The sequence below is a fragment of the Chiroxiphia lanceolata genome, chromosome 3, assembly GCF_009829145.1.
Source record: "Chiroxiphia lanceolata isolate bChiLan1 chromosome 3, bChiLan1.pri, whole genome shotgun sequence".
Classification (NCBI taxonomy): domain Eukaryota; kingdom Metazoa; phylum Chordata; class Aves; order Passeriformes; family Pipridae; genus Chiroxiphia; species Chiroxiphia lanceolata.
In genome coordinates, this window is record NC_045639.1 from 26,077,159 (window position 1) to 26,103,994 (window position 26,836).

At 37.4% G+C, this 26,836-nt stretch overlaps 1 protein-coding gene across 4 annotated transcripts in view; it reads right to left on the reverse strand.

Moving 5' to 3' along the window:
- Positions 1-26,836, reverse strand: part of THADA (THADA armadillo repeat containing) — a 166,795-nt gene that overhangs the window by 105,426 nt on the left and 34,533 nt on the right. For all 4 annotated transcript variants that reach the window (XM_032681319.1, XM_032681321.1, XM_032681320.1 and 1 more), the window contains exons 23-28: positions 23,214-23,346; positions 20,259-20,372; positions 19,048-19,170; positions 18,277-18,368; positions 1,774-1,863; positions 273-404 (exon numbers count right to left, since the gene is read on the reverse strand). In XM_032681319.1, the coding sequence (XP_032537210.1) occupies positions 273-404; positions 1,774-1,863; positions 18,277-18,368; positions 19,048-19,170; positions 20,259-20,372; positions 23,214-23,346 (684 nt within the window). The remainder of the gene's footprint in view (positions 1-272; positions 405-1,773; positions 1,864-18,276; positions 18,369-19,047; positions 19,171-20,258; positions 20,373-23,213; positions 23,347-26,836) is intronic.

Here is a 26,836-nt window from a genome sequence, read left to right on the forward strand (position 1 = left end):
GCCTCTCTGTGGCTGCAATCATGGCATACAGCATTTGCAGATGAGATTTACAACCAAGTCATACAATGGCTTGCATAAGCAGATATCCTAATTCTCCAAAAGACATTTAATAACATAGGTAAGAGCAATCGGTGAGTACCATTTTTCCTTTAATAATTAAAACTGAAGTGAAGTTTAAAAAGGTTATTTTATAAAAAAAATTTGCAGAGATTCAAGAAAGAAGTCCCATCATATAAAAAAAAAAATCACAAAATCACCTTACAAAAACTTACCTTATAATAAAAGGGACAAATGGTGCCATGCTGAGTGCTGAATGAGTGCCATCCATTGGAGATGGATACAGTCTTCCCAGGATTAAAAGCAAAAGAAACAGGCTTGGATGGACTTTCAGCTCTTCAACTTCACTAAATAGAAAGGGGTAAGAAGCATTTGGTGAAAAACGCATTCTCCTTCACGCTATTACTGATTCTCTTCCCCACAAAATAGGCTTCTGCATTTCTGGTTCAAGGAGGTATTCTAGGCTGATCATTACAAGAGATAGCAAACCCTGCTGGGATCAAACATGGCATCCAGTTCTCCTGCAGGGAACCCCTGTAATGAAGGCACTTATGGCTGTATTGCCGTCACTTTCCTGCATTATTCCAAGCCTCTTTTTTTCCCAATTATGGTGAGCCGCCTTCATTTTTAAATAATATTAAAAACCTGCACAGATAATCTTTCTCTATGAATCAGAAAACTATGAAAGCGGAGTTAGTTACAAAAAGGTGGTTTAAAAAAACCTCTTCTTATCAGTTTGGGAGGAAATGTGTATTTAGCAAGCAGCAGGCTTTACTAAAAAATAAAGTTCTTGTCATTGACACCAAGTGGCTACTATTCATATTTAAAAAAATCAGAAATCTAAGTTAAAATCAACCCCTCTTGATTTATTTAATGACTAAATACAAGTCTGAATTCACACTGAAAAAGCATTCCAAGCCTCCATTTCAGACAGCAGCTTTCAATCTTTTTCAACTGAAAGACTTCCCAGAATTTACCAATGAGGACACTGTCACCTTTCAAAACGTCAGGGAAAGCAGACTGCTACACCAAATATACACACCCTCTTTTCTTAAGCAGAGACTGCAAAACATGCAATGACTGGTGAAACTTCTGCTTCAGAGTATCCATCTTAGGCCCATTAAACAGACAGTTGAACCTCACCCATAAATCAGCTACTCAACTTCTACAGTTTATACCATGGCATTTTAAGAGAAAACAAACCCAGCATTGATTTACTCTAAAAGTTCGTGAACCTGGAGGTAACAGTGTCATCCCAAATGGTATCATCTGTAGCTTTCAGCCACCATTTGTGGAGTCCTTAAAAGAAGACCAAGGACTTTCCCTTGAGTCAATGTGTCACAGGCTGGAAAGCATTCATTTAGGGTTACGTGAGGCCTATGACCCTGTATCACTTAAACACGTTAGGAAGCCTCATTGTTGAACATGAGAAAGTCATACACCCGGTTTCTGTTGCCCTGAAAAATATAAGTTCTTTAACATCTGATCCTAGGAACGCAGCAACTATTAATTACTCAGCAGTAGTTCAATCTTCAGGGACTTATTGCAATGTGCAAAAGCTAAAAGAAAAAAGCCTTAGCAAAAGACACATAGTTGAACTATATAATTTCAAGAAGCTGTTGATATATACAACAGCATTAGGGTGTACGTGACACAGTTCAGTTTAAACTTTTCATTCTACTTTATATTTCAAAGTTTTCTTAGACATTGTCTTACCTGTTTAAAGTATTGGTTACAAACTCCAACTGCTTGAGAAGGAAAGGATAAAGACTTGGAAACCGAGAGAAAAACTCCCCTCCTGTCATTCTGCAGAAACAAATGAATAAGAGTCATAATTAGCATTCTGCAGTAATCAGTTGCACTCAAAATACCAGTTTATTTGTTGATTTCTGATGCTACAGTGAAACTGGCAATCCAGAAGAACCATGCACACAGGATGAACTACTTTCAAAGGCAGCATGATGTTTTCATTAAAAATGATGATACAGTATATTTTACACAAGTTAAGTAACTCTGTATGTGTCCATACTAACACTTCGTCAACTAAACTGGTGGGGCCTTTTTGGGAAATCACACTAGAAAGAAAAGATACAACAGCTTAAATTCCAGCACCATTTTAAGAACATTCTAGTTGAACAAGAGAAGACTTACACATGCTTTAGCGTGGCTCATGTACTAAATAGCTGATAAAATATGCTTAAAAGACATGGACTAACAGATGCTCATAATTTACTGACACTAAAAAGCATCTCAGAATAGTAACTCACAGAAGATTTGTAAAATGCATCTGACCTTCATTTAATCCTCTTTATCCAGCACTGCTTCCAACACATAGCAGTGGTGACACGTACAGGCCACGTTTTCGCTTGTGTAGATGGAGCAACCACATCCAAAACAGAGCAATGCACAAATACCTAATGAACTCATCCCTAGCCAGAATTAGTACGGCGGAACAGTTCAAGCCACAACAGCAAATTAATCCAAGCTAAAAAGAGGTACGTAGAAATCTTCTGTATTTGTTTGGTTTAGATCGGATAAAGCATGGTGTGGTAGTTTGGTCTAGGTCTTTCTTGGTGACCAGTTTGTAACCAAGGAAGGGTCCAGATTTACCCAGTATTCCCTACGATTTTTATGTAAGACGGGCTATAAGAAGAAAGGAGAAGAGGCCTTCGCTCTTTTTCCTTCCGGCGGCTTGGAGGTGCAGGTTCCCTGCTGTTGAGTCTGCCGGGTTGGGGAGCGAGGCCTGGTAAGGCCTTGTCAACCTCGGGAGACGGAGGTTGCCGGCGATCATCCCAGAGCGACTCTCGGTTGTCCCAAGGAGCGCAGTGATATTTCTTTGCTAACTCTTTTTTTTAGTTGCTAGATATTGGACTACTAATTGGGATATATATATATTTTATTTTGGTTTTGTTCCTTTTCCCTTCCCCCTTCCCTTTCCCTTGTGAAATTGTATATATATCTCAATTGTATATAACTGTAACATAAGTGCAAATATATTTATATATATATTGCTTTAGCTGTCTCTCTCTCGTTTCGGTTTTCTTGGTTGTTTTTTTTTCTTTCCCTCTTCTCCCAGAGGTTTGCGGGGGGGGCGGGGACTTCTTGTGGTAAGGTTTGGAGATTTGGCAGGGAGCCAGCTTCAAACCATATCACATGGCTTCATGGTTTATAGGAAACCATTCAGCATCATCTAAGCAAGAACCATCCCCACTGAATGTTACGGTGGGAAGGTTTTAATCAGACATATATGCTATGCAGATAAAACACACTGCCTTTAAAAATAAATAAATGAAAGGCCATCCATTTAGAAAAAGAAAGCCAACCACAGGGTTTGCTTGCCACAAGATCAATCAAGATAAATGTTAGCATGTTAGCATGACTCCAATGCAGTGCTTACAACAAGAAGACAGATCCAGGTCTAGAGAAATAACACAATGAGACGGCAATATTGAATGTGCGTAAAAATAAGCAGACAAAAATAATCACGCACGAGTAAATGAGCACATGGGAAGCATCAGCACAGCTTCTTCCAGCACTCCACTATCATAACATGCCTTAGCCACAGGCCACAGAATAAACACAGCAAAAACAGGTAACTAGATGGAAACAAACATTCCAAGAGGTACAGGAAACCTTCTCTAGGCACATAAGAAACAATACTGTGAATATATATACACAGTATAGTGAGTTGCTATAACTAAAAGCATGTCCAATGAATCTGCAGTAGCTGTAACAGCTACAAAAAGGCTTCAAGTTAAAAAATTAGATGGAAGCATTCAAACCAAGAATGAATATAAATAAAAGCAGTAATGAGGACAGTTTAAAGACATCAATACTGATAATCACTGAAGACACCCATGTAATTTCTTCTAACAGCTTCTTCAAAACAACTTTAATTTTTTGTACATACATTATGTAGAAAACTGAAGATGCAAAGCCAGAGACAGCTCAAAACGTAAGATCTAAGTATATCAAGTTAAACAGCCCATCTGACTGAGTTTTTCCACATGTAAAACATTAGGAATTCAGTAAAAGAAAAAAAAGAAAAAAATTCTATCCAAAAATGCTGCGACACCTCCACCTCTTGGTTCCATAGACTGCATCAAGCAAAAGCAGAATTGAGGTTAAGATTTCTATGGAATGGATGACCACTGGTTAGAGGTTTAAGAGAAGACTATATACAAGTAGCATTTCATACAAGTACTTTTAAAGGTCCATTTTTAATGTATTAAAAATTCAGCAGCCACATTTGAATCAATATTAAATAATGGAATGGAATATCCTCACAAAGTCTCAAAATTCTTTGTGATTAGCATGGTTTCATGAACCTTTTTGAGAGGATGAAGTGGGTAGTTTACATACCCTCCCACATAAGCTGCTCCACAGCTTATGTGAGGGGAGAAGACAGTCTAACCAATACCGTTAATCAGCAGTAGCTGCAGAAAAGATCTCCATAGGCACTTTCAGAAAAGAGAGAGACAACTGTCTCAGCAGACTGTTACAGGGCCTCCAGTTCAGAGAGGAAACAAGAAAGACTACACACTAGCAAAAGTGCTGCAAAATGCAAAGGTGTTCTCAAAAATACAGGGCACCATTTTAAGTGTGAATCCACTACCTGGGGATGTCAGGGCAGGGATATGTGCAACAGGGAATAAGCAGAAAGAAAAACAGCTAGACAGAATAAAACAGAGGTATTTAGTTGTTTCATTTTTGATTACTGACCATCTTTTTTGCTCCTGGAAACATGTACACATTATTAGGTACCCACAAGTATTTTAGTATCGTAACAGACTGGAACAACTAAAAAATGTAATGGTTCTGCTTTTCCAAAATGCACTAAGCCACATATTTTGTATTAATTTCATCAAAAATGTACTCCTGTGAAAAATGAATACCAACCAAGATATGTTTCATGTTACTATTATAAACAGATTCCTGCATACACATACACACATATGTGAGTTAGACTTCATAATTAATAAGCTATCCATATCTTTACAAGGGGATAAGTTCCTGACACACCTATATAGGAATATATCAAGTGGACCAAAACAACTCAAAAACCACTGCTAACAGTTTTCATGAAACAAACTCTTCCCCACTATTCTAAAATATATCTGAGAGGGAATGATAGGTTTAAATTAAAAATATCTATAGATAACTATCTTCCCATTAGTCACTGACACAGTTCAAACACAGATGTTTGGCAACACAGCTACCATAATTAAATTCTTAAACATTTTGCAGATCACAAGATTTTACATCTACTCACCCTAAAACATGTTAATAAAAGAAGTAACTGAGAAGAGCCTTAAGATACTAGCATTTTTCCCCATGTTTAGTTGAAACTATTTTTATATTGCTTCAGAGTTCATCTTTGATAGTATGTTAAACCACAGACTCTGAAGCAACATTCTTCCTGTTAGTAACTCAAAGTAGCACAATTTCAGAATGCAGAATTTCAAATGGGATTACTGAGACCTAAATAACGAATTAGTGGAAGGTTATTTACTAAAAGAGGAACTATAGTAATGAAACAGAGAAGTTATCAATGGGCTGATGATGCTTACAACAAAATCCCTCTCCCCGATGTAAAATGTCGTTCAACGTAGAAATGTACAAAGGCTGAGAGAGAAACTAATGGGAGCACCCATACCCTCCTAAATTCACTAGAAAATAATATGTAAAACTGTATACATGCAGAATACTGCAGTACATAGATAGAAAGATGCAATATTTACATCTTAGATACTATGCAGTTTAACAACCTCAATGCTTTCTCACATGCAAGTAACTCTGCAGAAAAGCCAGACGACTATGTTAGAGTACAGTCCATTCACAAAAGGTTTCACTTGGATAGCTAGAGACAGCAGCCATGTTTTAGCACTCACAAGAAAGACTGACAAGAGTGTTTGTGTAGAGACATATACATGAGTTTCTTTTCCATTTTCACTCAGGTTTTCCATCTGAAAAGATGTTCCATTAATGAGAGGTATCTTCTGTACTATGTCAGACAGAATCAAGTGACACCCACCACTGCTAACAATTCTCTGTGTCCCCCGAGTCAAATTCTCCCTCTTTCTTACATAGACTCTGGAGCAGGAAAAATGAAGAAAAGAAACATCTTTCACAAAATATAGAGTTCATATAAATTGGCAAGAAGTTATTTTGAAGGCATGTGATGATACGAAGGTCAGAATTTAATTGCTAGCAATAAGTGCTCAGAAGACAAGAGTGAATCACAGTTAAGTTCCAAAAAAAAAATCCAACAACTAGTGATAGGAGTAAAAATTTAAAAAAAAAAAAAAGAAGAAAGGCATTATTCAAAGCAGACTGTAAATCTATAAAATTTCAATGAAAAGTCTATGTAAACTATATATCATGCTTAAAAGTGTTGATAATGCTTCTTCAGAAAATATGCAAAAATCAGTTTTACTTTTTTCTGAAAAGTAACCTAACCCAGAAGCCCTTATTATACTCCATTGTCAGCAGTTCTTCCATTCATTTAGCACCAGTTCTTTGGCTTTTACCAGTTGTCAGAGTAGAACCTGGGATGGCTTAAGTTAAGCTAAAAATCATGTACTTACCAGTTTTCATTTCATCTGCTTTGCTTGTGGAAGTATTAATTACCATCAAACTTCTAGAACCAAATTCATAAATGCTGCTGCGATCTCTGACACGTCTGGTCATTATACATTATGTTTGTCTCAGTAGCAACTTGATTCTGCATAACGCAAGGGGTAGCATCTATGTTTGTATAACTATTGTCTTTCTAAATAAATATTCCATCTTTATGCACAGCAAGTATGTGGACTTTTTAACTGCATTTTAAAAAATACATTTAAGAATAAAACTATGGATGCTGCAGTGTTCTTTTTAAAGCTGTTCTGTACACTTAACAGAATAGTCCAGGAGATTAAAATTCTGCTGTGACACTGGGGTATAAGTATCATTTTACTGCAATATGTGTCAAAGATCACCTGCTTCTGTTCTTTCATTTATTTTTCAGAAGAACAAAGCTTTATAACCTTGTAGGTTGGTTTTAGTAACTGATATGTTAGAGAACATTTGCAGTAAATATGTTAATATTTGAGTACAGCATAGGTGAGACTTGGAGACAATCTTCTGAGGGTAGCAAGGGTCTCTGGTGCTCTTTTTGAATATAAATATTGCTAACATCTCAAGTCAGCGGACAAAAGCATGGTCAGATATTTGACAGGGAAAAATAATATTATATTTAAAAAGAAAAAATAGAACTGGAATGTGAAAAAAATATAGACAAGACACAATTAGAGAGATCAAGACCAAGAATACAGTTTTAATGACATTATAGAAATATTGTCTCCTGTATAATCTACTCGTGTTATACCAATCCTCACGGTGGAATCATTAACCATGATATGTCACATAATGCCACACATATGTCACTGCTCTTATGTTAAAGAGCAGTAATGCAGAAACCGAATCAAATTTACTCCTTGCACTGCTGTTGGAAGGACAATTGCTGTTGGAAGAACTTGAAAACCAGGACAGAATTTAGCAAATCTGTCATTCAAAAGGACAGATTTATATAGATAATAGACATTTTACATATTTGTTTCTCCTGATTTCATTGAATTATTAAAAAAATCCCACAATGCAACTTAACTAGGTTAACTAGTTTTTAGTCACCCACTTTAACATTCCTGTTCTTTCCCTGAAAGGGATCTGAAAGGATGAACAGGCAGCTCACACTTTCTTGAAAATCAAAAACCTCCATAAGCATTGCAGTTTTCACTTCACTTGAGAAAAGAGAAGCAGAATCTTAAATTTATCCTAAAATGACCACATTATTGCCAGCTCAAGGAGGTAATCTTCAAATTCTAAGGCAAGCACCATAAACGGAGTTTGGGAAGAGAGTGTACACACTATCAAAAGGCTCCAACTTGCCAGGTTTCAGTTTCATATACAAAAACAGGTAAGTAACAGAAACCAATCTAAAGAAACTTGTGCATAAATGCACAGAGAATCCAAGAGTCTGGTGAGAACTGGAATCTGTTCTTATTTCCTAGGGAAAGCAGTTAAACTATATTTCCATTCAGGAAAAAAAATTAAAAAAGGACTAGAAAATGCTGTACTTGACAAACAGGTTCAGCTTTGTTCAGATTTCTCATTTGGAAACTGAGGCAGTACAGCTTGGGTAAACAAAGCATTTGGGCTGGACCACCAGGCCCAACAGATATCAGTGGTTCAGTGTTTGGTTGTTGGCTGGTAACAGTGGAACACTCCACAGGTCAGTTCTGGGGCCACTGCACTCCTCAACATTTTTATCAACAACTTGGTTGAAAAAAGATGGAAAGCACCCTCTGCAGATCTCTAGACAGCACTGAATTAGGGGGATTGGATGAAACACCAAACAGCAGAATTTCAGTCTAGACAGACCTTGAGAAACTTAAGGCTTGGGCTAACGGAAACCTTATGTAGTTCAACAAGGAGAAACAACGTTCTGCACCTGGCTGAATAACCCTGAGCATCAGCACAGGCAAATATCAAACCGGCTCAGAAACCAATAGCCCCATGGGAAAAAAAACAGGGGTTACAGTGGATGCCAAACTCAGTATGAGCCAATGGCACATCCTCACTGCAAACAGGACAAACTACATACTGGACTATGTTCATTAGGTTGAATGCAGCATCAGATCAAGCAGTGAGGCTGCACATGAAATCCTCCATCAAGCTGGACTGCCGGGTTCAGAAGAGATTAGAACACACAGGAGAGGGCCCAGCAAAGAGCTGCTCAGATAGATAGGGCCTCAAGCACCTGTCTTGTAAGAAGCTGAAGGAGACAGGTTTGCTCTCTTTGATAAAGAGGAGGTCCAGGGTAGATCTAACAAAAACCTACAACCGCTTGAAGGAATTAAAGACTAGAGAGCTAATCTTGTTGCAGTAGTTGCAGACAGTACAGAAAGGACACAAATCATAGCTTGGAAATTTCAAATTGGGCAAGGGGAACAATGCATTTGAACATATTACTCCGAGAGGTTGTGAAATGACCATCCTTAGAGGTTTTAACTCACCCAAAGACAGTGCTGACCTGTATTGCCACCAGTCACACTTTGAATGAGAATCAAGAAAACAGAATGAAAAGATCCTTTTACTGTCTGCATGGTTCCACATAGCTACTTCCCACTCTGGCACCATGATTTTAACCTTGTCTTCTTAACAGATCAGTGTTTTTCTTTTCTTCCTGTATTTCCTGGTCATCATTACCTACTGTAACTACAGTGGACAGTAGTTCCTGCTTTAAAAAACAAAATTCTTGAGATTTAACAGGTTTTTAGTAAGTTAGTAAATTAGTCTTCAGTTCAGCAAAAAGTATTGTTTTCCACAACATACACTAGTATTTCAAATACTAGCTTGATGTGAAATAAAAATAACCACTTAAAATTTTGTTTCATTCATTCAGAAAATATATATTTATGAAAGCTCTTGATTAGCAGTCCCTCTGGAGGATAACCAGAGAATCATCACTATTTTTTTACTAAGAGATTAAGACAATAGCAACAGGCAAGTTCCTTCAGAAATAGAGATTATATACAAATTTTAATTTGCTTCAGATAATTTCATTTAACGAACACAGGTATGAGCTAAATTCCTGAAATAACATACTCTCTCAGGACTCCTGACAAACTGCTTTCAAGAAAACATTTCACAAGCATAAGAGAATTTCAGCACTGCCATAGAAGACAAAATGGCCATGTAATTTTGTGGGAGGCTTGAAAAGCCACAGTATTTGAAAAAAACAACTGTAAAAAAACCTGGTGTAATACATCAGCTAGTAAAACAAAGAGGAAGGATACAGAAGATTATTGCATACTTGTTTTTCTAGACCTAACATGATACAGGACACCTCTTCAGTGACACAAAGGCAAAACTCTTCTGTAACCTCATCAAATTAGTTACAAAACACAATTCAAATTTCCTTTTTCATCCACGTGAAATGAAAAACACTGTGAAGAGGAAAGAAGAATCATTATAAAGATTGGGGTTTGCACCTTTAATAAAGTTGTGGTGACTCTGTACTTTCAAGAAATCTAACATTTGTTTCGTTAGGAATTAGAAAATACTTAAATCCCAGAACAGTAAGCAAAATAGTTTAAGTTTATTGATTTGAAAAAACATTCTTTTATGCTACACACATCTAAAATAAGTACTTAAAAGGAACTAAGAATATGCCACTGTATCTTGAGTTTCATTTTCCTTTAGATAGAAGTGCTAGAACAAACATTCTTACTAGTTTACGCTGCTGTTTTATGAGGTTAATAACTGAACTGCCAATCAAGACCTTTATAAATACAGTAGTTAAATACCTTCTGCTTTAGAACCACTTTTATTTACAAGAGAGCTAGCCAAGATTTCCAAAGGGCTGCATGGTCTGGTTTGCTTTGATCTCTTAAGTACAAGTTTTTTTATACCTCTTGTTTTGCTATTTATTACACTCTTTGTGTAATCAGGTATAGAAAGAGCACCTGCATAGAACAAATACATCAGGAAAAGTGTGACTTAGAAGAATAATTATGCAACACACAGTTCACTAAAATAACTTGCGAAGAGCAGTTTTCCAAGAGCATTTTTGGTGCTATGCTAGCAAGAGAAGCAAAGCGTACAATGGGCTCAGAATAAAAACAAGGGAACAACCACTCAACATCAGATACAACCTGGCACCAATATTGATCATCGCTCAATTTTGATATACAAATGTACCTCTATGTACATAAAACTATATCTAAAACATAGTTCAAAGCAAATATTTTACATATAATTACTTTTAAGAAACATTTTTTAGAAAGTTGAACTGTGCATATGCAGGAGCGTGCATATGTGTGTATGTACATAAAAACATACGTACACACACAAATATAACTAAGAGATATGTATAGATCTCTAAAAAGCTTCCAAGAACTCTGTTCAACCACTGCCTGTAACACTGTTTTCTTTAATCTCTTACCACAAAATTATCATTGTAAATTTTACCTCCAAATAACCCACACTTAGTCGCTGTCTGGGAGTATTCTGTGAAGAGTGCCTGCTTTTTAATTAGTATAGTGAAGTTGATGAAGAAGGGATATGTACATTATGCATGGACCAAAACAGAATAATTACATCTATTCATATTAATGCAAACTTTTATCGCTACAGCAGAAACTAAATTACCAACCTGTGTGGTTAGTTTACAGTAATTTTTGTTTCACAGAATGTATTTTACTCACTTGGTAGAAATAAATATTAGCATCATGCCCCTAATTTATTTAAAACAAATGAATGGACTAAAGTTACCCCAGGCCAGCACATATATTTTTAGGATGTTTCACTTTGGGTAAACTTTCATTCATGTCACTTTACCACGATCATTGTTCAGTTTTCTGGTGCTGACTTAAGACAGGATGTTATGAAGATACTCCCGGTGCAGAAGAGGACAGATACACATTTGCACACCAGTGATTTGTGTTTTAAGGCCTGAAAAATACGGACTGGGGTTTATGTGGGATTGGGGCTTATTATTTTTCTGACTTTGTATATACAAGATAAAATCTTGAAGTAAAAATGGTCTATAGCATTTTATCTAAAAGACAGAAACACACATTGTGTTCCTAAAATCTGCAGAAATTATACAGACAGAGAGCATCCTCAGTCTCAAGGAGGGCAGTCTGTATTTTCCGCTACAGGGAATTTTAGATAGTTTTAGATTACACTTACAAAACAAACAGAGTAATTGAAGTAGTAACATAAAGGGAAATAGATTTTTTTAGGAGCTTGTTTTCAAGTTGTTTCTGCACAAAACTTTCATACATTTTACCTTCAATTTACAAGTTAATAGCACCTTATCACCATTATTTTTATTATAAGGCACTTAGAAAGCTTGTTCAAAATTATGTTTGAACAAGTAGATTGTTGTTGAACTGTTAATCAGTAAAACTCGTAACAGTTATCTGAGTCAGTCTGAACTTTTGCATGTTTTCTTGAGACAATTCTGAGATTAAGTCTTCTATATCTGTCAAAGTCAATAAAAAAAAGAGAGCCAGAGCATTAAAAACAAAAAAGTTGAACCAAATAACTGTGGCCTATTTTTGGCAGATAGAAGGGAAAGGGATTTTTTTCCTTAACAAAAACAACCCCCTCAGAAGGCAATGTACTGTACCAAATCCTTAATAAGTACTTCACAAGCATTCACTGGAACAACTGTAGTGGCATGGAGGGAACAGGTTGCAGAAGGTGACACAGAAGGAGATAGAGGAAAAGGACCACAGGCATTTAAATGGCTCGGTCATCTCATGAAACCTCACTGTCACTGACACAGTATTTCAACTGAAAAGCTGCAACAGGCCAAGGCTGCAAGAGAAAATCCACCAGGGAATCACTAAGAAGATCCAAATAAAGCAATCCCAACCCTTCCCTTTGCAGCACGCAATCCAAGAGGTACAGAGCTCAGAGGCCAGTTTTGTGAATCAAGCTGTACTTGCGTTTCCCTGCTGGAGCGGGCACAAGATGCTCAGTGCTCTGCTGCCTCAGCGCTGCTCTTCCTGGGCCCATCGCTGCAGTCACATACTCCCCTCACACCGAGCTGTACCTCAGCTGGCACCAGGACCTCTGCCAGTGGTGTGTCTCCCAGTCAGCACCGAGCGTTTACAGCGCAGAGTCAGTCTGAGTATTGCTCCCAGCCAAACTCGCCTAAGGGCCATCCCATTTTAGAACACCGATGTGCCATTATAGCCTGACCACATTAGTGCCACCGAAGTTTATTTTGGCTTATCCCAAAATAGTACTGGCCGCTCCTCTGTGGGCAACACAGACTCATCTCACAAGTCCTATCAGAGCCTAGTATGATGCACTGCAAATAAACTTGTTGTTAAGACTGACAAAACATCATTGATGTAAGACAGATTTTTCGGCTGTTAAGTTAGATATACAGGACACATATCCAGGCCTGCCAGGAATGGAACATTCAACAGGAATCATGTGTACTTATGTTGTATTCCATGCACCTTAAAGATACAACTCTAGAGTCTAGAGCAGTTTAGAGAAAAGGAAGATAATACTAGATTCATTTAATGTAGGGATAACATTCTGAAAAGAGAGGTTTGCATCAGAACATTCAGTTTGCAATGTTTTCCTGTAACTCTTCACAGTGTAAAATGCAATTCTTCGTGTTTTAAAAACCTTAGTATTCATACAAAACCTTAATGTTAAAGAAAAAGCATACAATTTAGGAGAAAAAAAAACCAACTTGCTGTTTTTAAGTTAGTTTAATTTTACTCAGTGACCTTCAAGTGTGCAAGCAACCACTTACTGAGAAGTGCTGAACATTCAACCTGCAACAAAAAGAAGGAAAGTAGAGGGCAGTCGTGCATGTTGACTGCCTCATAGCCAACAGTACATCTTCATAACCTGTATTTACATAGTTTTCATCCTATTGTAATTAAAAAGATGTTTTCCCTTTCCAAGAGGTTGAAGTTATAGCCATCAACATTTACTGACAGCTATAAATGAAAATTAAGACCTAAAGTCCTATGTAGACAGCAATAAAAGTTGTTTCTTTTCAAATAAGACACTGAGAAGATGGTAGCATTCACGCTCAAATTCCTAGCAGCATGAATATTTACACCACAGAAAATCTGTGTTAAGCTGACAGCTGAGTATTTTTCTTTATATGCATTTTCCCTTCACTCAACTATAAAACACAGGAGCTTCCCCCTTCCTAAAATACACTGGTTACAAAATGTAAAAATCACCAGGTTGCACTCTATCATTTCAGTCTTGCTTAAAAACCTATTTTTTAATCAAAGAGTTGAAGTTTTTCCATCCTGGAACCTCCTCCACCAAGGTGAAAATCAAAGGGAATTCTCCCCAGCCCACATTCTTTCCTTTAACCCCAGCCTCTACCTCAGTCCATTGGTTGCTCTTTCTGAGGACTTTGCAACATTTATATTCCAATTTTCAGATAAACCAGGATGATCCTGTTTTATTACTCTAAAGACTGAAGTTTGTTCTAAGTCAAATGGCAAACTGTCTCAAAGGCAATTCCTGATCGTGCACATCCTTAAAAAAAATAAAAGTACAGGAAAACCAGAAGTGGCTATCTAATAAAAAAATGAGAGAAAAACCTCACCGATGTACAGAACTCACTGCTGTCTAAAGTCCTATTCAATCAATTTGCATTAAACCAAGTGTAGTACTTGGGCCTTCAACAAGCTGCTCAGGGTGGTGCCTACAAGAGGACTGGAGAGGGACTCTTGATGAGGGCATGTAGTGACAGGAAAATGGGGAATGGCTTTAAACTGACAGAGGGCAGGATTAAATCAGATATTAGGAAGAAATTCTTCACTGGGAGGGTAGTGAGGCACTGGAACAGGTTGCCCAAAGAATTTGTGGATGGACCATCCCTGGAATTATTCAAGGCTAGGTTGGATGGGGCTTTGAGCAACTGGTCTTGTGGAAGGTGTCCCTGCCCATGGCCAGGGGTTGGAACTAGATGGTCTTTAAGTTCCCTTCCAACCCAAGCCATTCTATAATTCTGTCACTCCAGAGCAGCCTGTGGGAAATGTGCCTGGGGGCTGGGCCATGGCAGCCTGCTCCCCAGAGCCACTGCCAGGGTAGATGGAAGGTCCCAGTGCACAGTGCAAGTGCTGAGCAGCAGTGGGGTTGGGGAACAGCTCACGGCCGATACCACGGTAGCTAGGCAAAAATAGGGTGCAGACTTAGCATCTTCCAAGTGTGAAGTGACTGACTACACTAACATAAATACCTGCACTGTGAAGAGCTCAGAGAAGGGTGGTTATTTTCTCTAAAGTACACCGTGACACATCTGTATGCAGAGAATACATTCTGATTATTCATGGCTAGGCTTTGCGAACGAAGATTTGGGAAAGGCTCTATTCACATTTGTTACAAGCACATTGGTGGCTAATGAGGCCAATACGAGACAGACGTGTCCAGTTGCAAAAGGCACAGCAGAAAGACTCCTTAGATGGTACATTCTGCAAGGCACGGTTCTTTCTGCGTTGTCTTTTCTCCTCAAGAATGAACCTGTGTGTGTTCTCAAAGGCATCAGCAGCGTTATAGATGCTGTGTCTCCAGGCCTCCCGATTGGAGGCCAGAGTAGACCAGTTATGGTGATCAATACGGCCGAGGCTGAGATGCTGGTTCAGGGAGTCCTTGTATGTAAACAGGTATCAATGGGCACACTGCAGAGACTTCTTTCCAACCTCTCCTCACTACTTTGTATTATATGGCTACAAATCTCATTTCAAGAAGACCTGATTCCAAGAAGACTAGATTTGAAATTATAATAGCATTTAAGAAAATTATATTCCCAAATCAAGTATACAAAACCTAAACTAAACCCTCTACTGGTAAGTGTTAACTGGACCATTTTTCAAATGTAAATTCTCTGAAATTCAGAGTATCATTTAGCCAAATGCACACACACATGTATATACATACTAACACACACACTTGCAGCAGCATTAGAAGTTTTGATACAGTCTTTCTCAGAAAGAGAAAACCCAGAGAAGATTTCTGTTTCTAACTTTCTTTTCACTAAAGAGATAAAGCTCAACCTCAATAGTTGCATGGACCACTGTAAGCAGTCTTTGCACAATTTCTTTCTCTTTGACTTGCAAGAGCTGCACAAAGTTATTTTTCACATATTAAATTTCCAATTTATCATTTTTTGTCCATACTAAAGTTAAAAAGATGCACTGATACTTTATGCTCCAGCAAACCTTTCTTCTTAAAGTCTACACAAACTCTCCATTACCCCAATATTATCAGTTTCATAGGAACTCTTCTTGAGAAAACAGTCAGAAAGTCCATCCTTTTTTAGAAAGATGCTCAGAATAGCCCAGCAATAAGCCCTGATGACCCAAAAGAGACAGATTTAACCCCTTAATCTAAAATTAGAAAAACTAGAAACCTACACAGTGTCCTAATGGCAGCATTAGAGAGTTGGTCTCCGGACAGACTGCCCCCTTAATGCAAACAGAATATCCTGAAGGCAATAGAACAAGCAGCTCAAACCCAGATGACTTTCACACAAGTTCCTACAGATTCAAGTTGCTAAAAAATGCCAGTGCTTTTGAAGTAAATTGCCATATTTAGAAGGGGGGGAGGGGAAATTACTTTGTTGTAATATATGAATTCTGTTCTGGCAAAACACTCAGCAAAACAAGTTTAGAGCTCCCGAAGTGCCCAAGCACAGCTGCACGCCAGGGATGTGGCTGCAGGGAGCTGTGCAGCAACAGTGACACCTCGTGGTGCCAAACTACAGAAACACAGACCTATCTCCTCCCAAACAAAACCCACCCTACACCCACCGGCAGGGTTCTCTTGTAGAGCCAGGAGTTAGAAATCAAATCTCTGTCTCCATTTTCATACCTCCTGTATCTCAGTGACCTGTCTTTAGAAGTGTCTGCCCATTCCCTGTTTCACTGTATTGACAACTACACGTAGGAAACAGCAGAAGTGACTACATGCAATGTTTTTTTCAATAAATTTAATTGAGCTATGTGGAAGATTCCTTCATTCTGGTATCTCCCATCCCCAACAGATGCTCAAATGCATTACTTTCTGCAGCTTCCCAAACAGAAATCTCAGATTCCATATGTCATCACACTGCATGCATTTGAGAAGTCAGTTTGCCTGCCCACTGCAGAAATTTTTCCCCTGGGATACAAGCTTAAAAAAGCTGAGGTGTGTTGTACCTCCTTCAGTAAGTGCTCAACATAAAAATTAAAAAAAAAAAAAACAAAACAAAACAAAACAAAAAAAAAACCAAAAACAAAAACAAAAAAAAACTTTAACTGCTGTTACAAAACCAATGTGAGAAGGCAAAAAATAAAAAATGCTTTTTATTGCTCTCCTTGGGTTTCAGGTTATAGGAGTAAGTCCCAGGTTTGGGCAAGAAGTGATTTGAGTTTATGACTAAGCAGGAATAATTTCATGCAGTAGGGGAGCTAACTTTTCAAATCGTTTTGGGGGAAGTCATTTTCTAAGGAAATTCTCCCTCCCGTCTCCCACCCATATTTCTTCCTCACGTTCATACATGTATATTAACTAATTTTTTCAAGTGATATCTGAAATCAATTGTTTCAAACAGCTAAAATGGAACCTATCTAACATCTAAAAGATGAAAGACTGGTATCATCCCAGGACATTTAGTTTTTCATAATAGGCATGAAAAGTGTATTAGCTACATAGATCAACAGTAAGGAACCACTATATAATGAGCAAAAAAGGTTGGAATTTTTCAAGGTAAATCATAACAATTGCCTTCTTTCAGAAATTGCATACCTTGCCTATGATGTGAAAATCCATTAGGAATTTCTGAAATGGTTACCATAATATCCATACCGTGACCACTCCATGGCCCCACAGGCTTACCCAGGAGTATTTTTTAATGAGTTTATTCTGCATCCAGGGTTTTTTTCACATCCCCACTAGAGCAGAAACCTCAGTTACAGAGCACAGGGCATGGACATGCTTCACTTGCTGCAAAAGCTAAAGGAAGCGGCTGAAGGCCAAAGAAAACATGGGGGTACTTGTGTGCTAACTGGAGGGAGCGAAGAAACAGGAATGCTCAGGACTAGGGGGTTTTAGGAGTCAGAGGAGAATTAGGTTTACTTAAGAAAGGGAAATAGTAGGGGATTTGAAGCCAGACTACAGAATCCAAGGGTAGAATCCCTTGGAAGAGAAATGGCTTTGCAAGCTGCAATTTTTGGAGCTTGGAGGAAAGAAACATGTAAGTGTTCTAGAGTAAGAAGACTAAAGGGAAAAATCTCAAATTAGTAGGGGTGAAATTGCCTCCAGGTCTGCTCTAGAGGGAAGCCAACACAAATGTAACCACTGTTCCTCTTCTCTTTCTCACCCTCTCTTTGCTGTCAAAAGCTATGGGTTAGTTTGTGGCCAAAAGAGCCACTAGGCATTTGGAAGAGCCACTGGTGGCAAAATCTCTCAACAACATTCCCCTTCTGTGAAATTGCAATATAGTACAAATTAACTTTAGGTTTAACAGGAGACATTTCTGGCCCTACCACTTATTTCTTGGCAGCACAGTTTAAGCAGAGCTAGATGTTTTTGTAACATCATGATTCAAATATATCCATAATGCAAGCAACATTCTCAAATTTTTGTTGGCTAAGGTCATGTTTTGCAAACTTACAATTCATACAAAGTGAAGCTTACCTGTTTTTTTTGGAATTTTCATCTTTCTCTCTTTTAACCCCAAAAATTCTTGTAATCAGAGCACTAAAAAGAAGTGTAGATGAATTTCTTACCTAAAGGGAAAAGGAAAGAATATGAACTACGCTTTAAAAATCCCCTTAAAATGTACTATTTTTTTTTTAAATACAGACACTAATGTACAGTCAAAAACAACAGCTGAGTGAAAACGTGCCTACTCCTCAGAGGTCAGCACATGGAAACAATTAATTCAGCACACCTTTCCAATCAAGATAATACTAATATAAAGTTCAGGTTCTTTGGAGATGTCCACATTTAATATGAAGGATACATCCAGATTTCTAGTGGTTCAAAGCACTCACTTTTATGCATAGCAGATCATGAAACGTTCTACCTGAATATGCCATACAGAATCCTTTACTGAAGAGCAAAGTAACAGTGAGAATGAATGTAAATGCACTCCTTACTGGCTAGGTGCACTGACTCCAAATTTAAAAGCTAGATATATTTTTACCTATAAGGTAATCTTTGTCCCTACTTTTTTATGAATATCAGCACTTCACATTAAGAAAAAGTAAACGAAACCAAAAACCATGACCAAAATTATTACTTTTTTGCAGGTCCACATTATTTTTCACTGTACCTTAATATATTACACCATGTAACATTCCAGAAATTGTGATACTGCCATTTATAAACATGATGAAAGCTTCACTGAACAGTACCACTCTATATCCTGTTAAATTAGAGAAGCAAAATTAAGAATTAACTTACTGCCCAGACAGGTGACATAAACCCTAGAATTGATGCTTTTATTCCATCTGCAACATAAGGCATGATGTTTTCACCTAAACGTGTATCCCTATACAGTGCCCGGAGGATATTTAAAGCATGAACCTGTGGTGGGAGTAGAGATATAAGAAAAATATAGATTCACTGGAAAATATCTTAAATTTAATATATGTATCTACAGCATTGAACATGCACAGCAAAAATAATCTAAATACACATTTACAGCACTTTGTTTCCATATTAAATACAAGAAATACTGCTACTAAAAATTACATTAGAAATTGTGCAGCATTTACAGCTTAAAAATATATTCCTCTAACAACTATAGCCCAAGGCAGTGGAAGCGAAGGCCAACATTCTTCTTTCCTTAGCTTATCATAGCTGTAAAAATAACTTTCAAAGTTTAGAATCATCTTTTCCAACATTCTTGACACGCTGTAGATACTGTGAGAAAAAATAAACTACAACTCACAGGAGGACAATATTAAGCTAGAACTGACAGCCAGGCTCACTACACCATATGGAGCATTGTCTGATATTTCTCTTCTCTCAGTAAGGGAAGGTGGCAATTCATGTAGCTTCACAGGCTTTGACAAGGCTACATAAATTTATACCAGCAGAAGATCTGGCAGAGCCACTAGGACATATTTCTATGTATTGTCAACAAATTATGACTTGTACTTACAAACAGTATTTCATAGCAACATTTTGAAGATAAAGGCCTTGCGTTTAAAATATATTTCAGTATTCCAAATGTATGTATTTAAGGTTTTGAAGTTACTAAGCAGGCATAAAATCACTTTTCATGTACTGTTTTACTCCATACAATATGATTTATGCATAAATAACTCACTTATTTACTCTAAATGTAAACAAAAGCTTGCTTGTTAATTCTCTTGTAAAAAGGAAGTTACTTATCTATTTGTTTAGAAATAGTACAGGCAGTAAACTGATCATATATGACTACATTTGCGTAAAAAAAAATATGAAATTACACCCAATCCATTTTTTAGTATCTTATACAGATTGTAAATGCCAGCAACTTCATGACCTCTGCACATGCAAACATTTTAAAATCAGCTCTAGATACTAAAATCAGAATGTCCTATTAAAAACACAGGTTTTCCTTAACTGTTTGAAATAGCACAAACACGTTTTTGACATTTGCCTTTTGATGAGAGGCTGAATTTTACCTGTGGAATTACACTTAATGATTCATTCGAAGGTGTAGCCAAAGATATCAATTCTGCCATTGTCATTTTCAGCAAATCTGTTCTGCTCTTCTTGGGTTCTGATGCTAACAAAGCCTACATAAAGTAAAAAAAGGAAAAAGAAAAAAAAAAATGAGATGCTTCTAGCCATTTTTACTACCAACTCTGCTCCACATTCCTACATCTACCATATTACAGCCTAGATTTTGACCATACACGAGGACTAAATAAAAATTTGCAAAAAGTAAGTTTCAGTTTCAACTCTTTGCTTTGTTCAAAGCCTTCCAACATCCAGCTTTACAGCAGGAAAACATTGGTCATGCACTATTCATTTGCCTAAGAAACTTGCTTGTATACAAGAGAAAAATTTATCACAGAGCAAAAACATTATCATACTTATGACAGCAAAAGTATCTGCTATATTATACATACTTATATTTCCTAGTATGGACTTTTTTTAAGTTTAATAACATACATCTGATAAGGGCTGGCCAAAGAATAAATTCTGGTTTGCAAACAGGATAAAAAAAGCAGCACATTTTAAAAAACAGATAAGAGGTGCATCCATCTCCAAATAGTAGTTCAGTGTATAGGACATCCAGCTGAGATGAAAATACTCTAATTTAGTAATCTGAAGTTCAGGACTGGAGGTAAAACAGTCTTTCTCTCCTTGTCTAGTAGTTCTTGTTGAATTTGTCCAAGTCAGTACAAAGGGATAATCAGAAATCACTTATTTCTGATTAAAAATTATTATCTATTTGTGCTTTGGGGCTCAGAGTCTGCTCAGCATCGGTAAGAACCAAACGGACCAGCTGCAAGCCAAATGAAGTACAGAGGTGAGGCAGAAACTCAGGAGTAGTCACTGTCAGTTTATCAGTACCTTTAATAATAGAAGAAAGGGGGGGGAAAGGTGTACATGAAATATAAAAGAGAGGAGAGTGAACTGAAGACTAAAATTTCATACTCTAAAAATGTTAAAGCTATAATTCGTATTTTCTCACCATTTCCTCACCTACTAATTGGGGTTGCACCTTTGTACTATTAAGTAATAACATTTCTATTTTAAAGATGCTATGAAATGTTTATAACCTTAAAAAATACATATTATCATTACAATAGATGTGTTTTAGTAAAACAAGAACACACATAACAGGAAGTAGATAGCAAACAGACCATGCTGTGTCTCAATTTTATGCATTAATAAAATAATTTTCTTTTACTACTGTTAGGATACAACTTACACATTACAATAAAACTTGTGTTTTATTATCTCAATGCAACGTGCTATTTAAAGTTTAATTCATTTATTACTGAGTGCTATAGGCACATTCAAAACTACTGCCAAAGAACACTATCGCCTCTCTTTACTATAAAATTACAATTTGAAAATAGATTAATTCAGAATAATCCAAATGTTCATTTCGAATCTTCTCATTAATTGACTTAGACTAATTTTGGACGCTTCCAAAGTTGTCAAAAAAGCAGCATCTGACCTGTTTATCCAAAATATAGACCAGTAATGTAGGTCAACTGCAGACTACACACATTTTCTGCAATGGGATACCATTGGGCCCATCTAGTCCTTACACTAGTGCAACTTTTTACATGAATAACTGATTGAAACATGGTTGTTTCTTCATATTCTCAAGATTAACACTAGATAATGTCCACTGGATTCAAACTGTGTGATGTGAATGGGGAAAGCAGAAAACTTGAAATCACCAATTTCATTCTGCAGACAACTTACAGATATAAACGAGAAAGGTATTTAACTGCTGAAATTGAGAAGAAAAAGTGTCTCCAAAACCAATCCCCTATTTCTGATCCCTGCTGTCTAGCACATATACATCTAGCAAAGCCAGAAGCAGGCTGTGACTGACATAAGCAAGGTCAGACAGAAGCCTGCTGCCTCAATTTTCTCAGAGCAAACTCAGAGTGGAAAACAAGCAAGATGAATTATTCTGGCAGGGAGAGCTTGCTCCCAGCAGTCCCTGAGATTCTTGGAATGTGCTTGAGACTATACTTGAGAGAGCGGAGAAAGTTACAAATTGTGCAGTTAATCTTCAACTCCTGTCTCAGAAAACTGGTTGAAGACCAAAATCATGGAGGTTAATTTAGGGGAAAGCAAACATGGCTGCTTTAAGGAACGAAAACAGTTAAGTGTAATCTGCAAGACCAACTCTGCAGTGACTGACTCCACGGGGATGCAGATGAGCCGCTGCATAGTAATGTGGGGTGCTCAGTAAGAGGCCACACTTCAAGCAGAGACAAAACACTGCCAGCCGGCTGACCAGCCGTAAGTTCTGAACTTGGCAGAAGCCAAAGAAGCTGGGATTTATGGAGCTGATAGTTAACACAGGGAGCGGGAAGAATGTGAGAGCGTGATCCCACATTCACAGACAGAAGTCTTCAGTAACCTGTTCACTCATTGCACTCCAGACTGTCAGTCAATACCAGTTATTGTAACACTACTACTAGTGTTTTATGACTACTGAGTGGACTTCCTGACTTCTTTGCAAGCCACAATTTTACAATTCTGTGAAGGTCTGTTCATATTTTACCACCCTCCCACTTTGCACTGAAGAAGCCCAAAGTTACATGGTTAACAAAGCCTTACTTAACCTGTGAAATAATTTATGAATTTGCCAGGATTATTACAGTGGCAACATAGAGCCTAACCTCAGTCTTTAGAAATGCCATTCAAACCTACCTCAAGCCAAAAATTTCAAGAGTCAACAGAACTGAGGTGCCAAACATGGTTTAATTACAAGCAGTTTCTTAATTGCACAAAGGCAATCTGAATAAAAGTCTGTATAAAAAATCCCAGTTGTTTGATCAAAAGGAGTTAAAGTTAGAAAAATAAATACATAATTTTATTTTTTTAATGTCCTTTCTGGTGAATACATTTAAGTCAGAAGTAATAACATTATTTGGTACCTGTATGTAGAATGGAATTCCTGCACTACGTCTGGTTGCACATAGTGTAGATGAAGGATCACAAGATTTGATTTCTTCCAACACACAGCTTAGCCACTGCTCTGGCATCTTGTGCAGACTCTCACTGTTACACCTATATCAAACAAATACATAAGAAACACGAAACAAACAAAGAAAACTGGGACAGAGTCAAAGAAAGCAATTGGTGACCTAAAAAAATATTTCTTACTAGATGTTAACATCTCCAAGCATACATGCAGATTTTTATTATGAAACAAAATAAATTAAAAAAGGAATTGTACATTTTTCCAATGTTGGTACAAATCATATTAACTCCACTTATTAAGGGCCACGAGGAAAGTATATTTCACTGAACAGAAAACAAGATTCTGTGCTTCCACACTGCAACGATACTCTGCCAAGAACTATTACCCTGTTCTGGAGAAAAAAAACAAAGGCATATGCACATCAGTTACTGTGTAGGAAGCGGCACTTCACAAATTCGTATCTTTGTTGTCACACAATAGGTGATGCGTGACCCTTACATTAACTAACAATTACGCTTATAACCGTACAAACCAAAACTGAAGCCCCTCAAAGTAAGTACGCATTATGTAAACAACCCTGCGAACCTCAGAGCGAGAGAAGGAATGAAAAACAAAACATACTGCTCTTTTTAAAATACTAAGTCAGTAAAACCTCTGACAAAACACCTAAATTGCTCTCCTATCATCAAATACTTCTCCTCTGCAGCTATAAAACTCAGCATTACCTGGAAGCAAAGGACTTCCAAGGACAAGAAAAACTCAAGTCTATTTCATATTCAGTGTGCAAGACCACCTCATTAATCTTATGCCAATGTTCTAGAAGGATCATTCATTGCTACAAAAATTTCTATTAACGGGAAGTTGTTATTAAAACTTGTCACACTGGTTTGACACTGACTCAGAGTAGAAGAAAGAATTAATCACTATGGGCAATACAACTGCAATTATCTCAACCATTAAGGACTTGCCCTACCTAAAAATATAAACTATAATTAAATTTGTGATTAAGAAGCGAGACCTTACAGTAAGGCTACAATAAAATTTTCTACCTAGGTGACTGAAATATAGAATTTAAAAGGAAAGGTAAAAGGCAGTAGGTACTGACGTGAAAACCAAAATCTAATGGAAGGTCTGCATCTATTCCCTCCTTCTTCATCGTCCTCCTATTAAAGCAACAATTTATGTAGGCTAAAAACCTGATAGCAAACAATAAATGAGACTTTAATCTGTAGCGAAACCCTCCTTTCCTTCTTTTACAAAATAAACAGAAAATTAGTAATGCAGAAAACTGAGGTCATAGGAAGTGCCAGAGAGGTCAGCAGGAGACTTCTTACTCTTCAGTAATCCCTGTAAGATTTCCACCACAAGTTTCCTGCACTGTTGCCAGGCCTCTTCCCCATTTTTGAAGGGCAGTATCTCTTCAAAACCACAGCCAGAACGCAAACCAGCAGTCCAGAACTCTAGAGAAACATGGGTTCACAAGAGCTATGTCACCTCACGCCACAGCATAAAAGAAAGGCACTTCTTGCCCCAAGTGTATGACAGGAGCAATCGAATTAACCTGGAGATTCACAGTGAGTTCTCTTTTCTTTGACTTTTCTCTTTCTGTTGCTGGTAATTGGCTTCCCCCCCCTTACTTTCAGGATGTGTTCCTTTGCTGTTTTTGGGTACACAAGAGGACACAATTCTAGGGTTGAGACCATGCAAAACTTCTCATGGATCTTCTTCATGAGTCTCTGCAGTTAGGTACTACTTTGAAGTTCTCTTCACCCACGTCAACACTTTCTGCAAAAGCTACTCCTGATCATGTCTGCACCTCGTTCTACATTCCCAGCTAAGCAGAATTTAAATGTCTTAGTCTCATGTAAAGAACAGTGTTCATCTCTCCTCAGTACATTTTCTTAGTATTAACACAAACACCCCACAAAAAATACATGTGCTGAGGTGCAGAGGAACACAAAGTAAAGCATTAAAGAAATATTTAAAAGTTGCTACATAGCACACTGTATATTTTTTTTATTAAGTAAACTGAGGGGTTTTTCCCCTTTTCAGTACTTGTAGAAAGAGAAGAAACATACCAAACTCCAATAAACTTCAGATTCCCTTAAAGCTGTATTGCTTTGATCTTGCCACAAGTAATTCTACCTTGTTCAGTCACCCACCAATGCACTTTTATTTATTAGAAGGTGAAAGAGTTATTGCTTTAGAGTTAGAAACATTAGAGACTATTGACTTTGAAATGGAGATGACTACTCCCTCAAATTTGGCAGCTCCATCTCCTTATGGTCTGGCAAGAAGAATATTGTCCTAAGAAGCAGGTGGCCCTAAATTTTAAGAATAACGAAGTCTCAAGCTCAAATGTCATTTTCCAGAATGAAACAGTAATTATTTCTACTAGATCAAACAAATACTGCTGATAATGAAAATATAACATGGTTACTTGATACACAAATTACTTAAGATGCAGTACATTAAGTATAATCTACAATTTTCTGTCTGTCTGTTGGATATAAGAATTTCATACATGCCTCAAACCCTTTCTGTGGTCAGTACCAATGAGTAGAAAAAGCCTGGAAATCCAAAACTAAAGCTAACCCCCTTTTCCTAAGTTATAAACCTGTATTTTCTCCGATCCAAAATAAATGGTGTGCTAACAAAGGGTCGATCTTGGATTTGGCCTTCCTGGATGTCAGTGCTTTGTAGCATAAATTTCACATGACCAGAAGCATTTTCTACAAGGGTGTATCCAGAAGTCAGAGTTTCCAATTGCTGCAGTTAGTTCCAATCTGGGGAAAAAGGGGTTTTCTTTCACCATTTTTCCTCTCTCAATAGACCTGTGGAATTATTCTTTTGTATATAAGTCATGTGATTCCTGTTTTTCATAAAGCTAGACTCAGATACTTCCCCTGGCATTTCTCAGGCAAATAAAGAGACAAGAATTTAGCCTCATAAACACATTACTATTCAAGTTATAAGTCTACTTTTAAAAACAACTTCTGTGAAACTGCAAAGTCGTTCCACTTGCATCCTCCTTTTCATAGCATCTGCTCTACATGAGGCAAAATTTTCCAAATTCCATAAGTGCACTGAGAAGGGTGCTGGTTTGAGGTTTCTCTATCAGTAAAGCAGAGCAGAGAGAATCTTGGCTGGTGTCAAAACTTCAGAAAGACAGTGTCGTTACCCCTATCTCTCTTTCCCACCAAGAAGGAAAAGAAATGGGAGGGAAAATATGAACAGTGTCAGAAATTATTATGTATTTGAACTGAGCAGTGCCTTAACATTGTATCTTATGCTTCCTTCTCTCATGTATTTCCTAACTCCAGAAGCATCACAATACAGAAGAACAGTTCCCCCCGTCCCCCGGGTTTCTTTCTCTCGCTTTGAGACTCTTCACATCAGTGATTACTGATAACTTTTGCTGAAAAGTTATTTACACTTCTAGTAAATTTTGCTACAAAGTCCATTTCAATTTTACAAGTCTTCCTAGCAGATCATAGGAGCCTGGGAAAGCAAAGACTTACGGTCACTTCAGAGCAACAAAATGAGACAGAAGCATAGTTTAGTGGAAAGGATTAG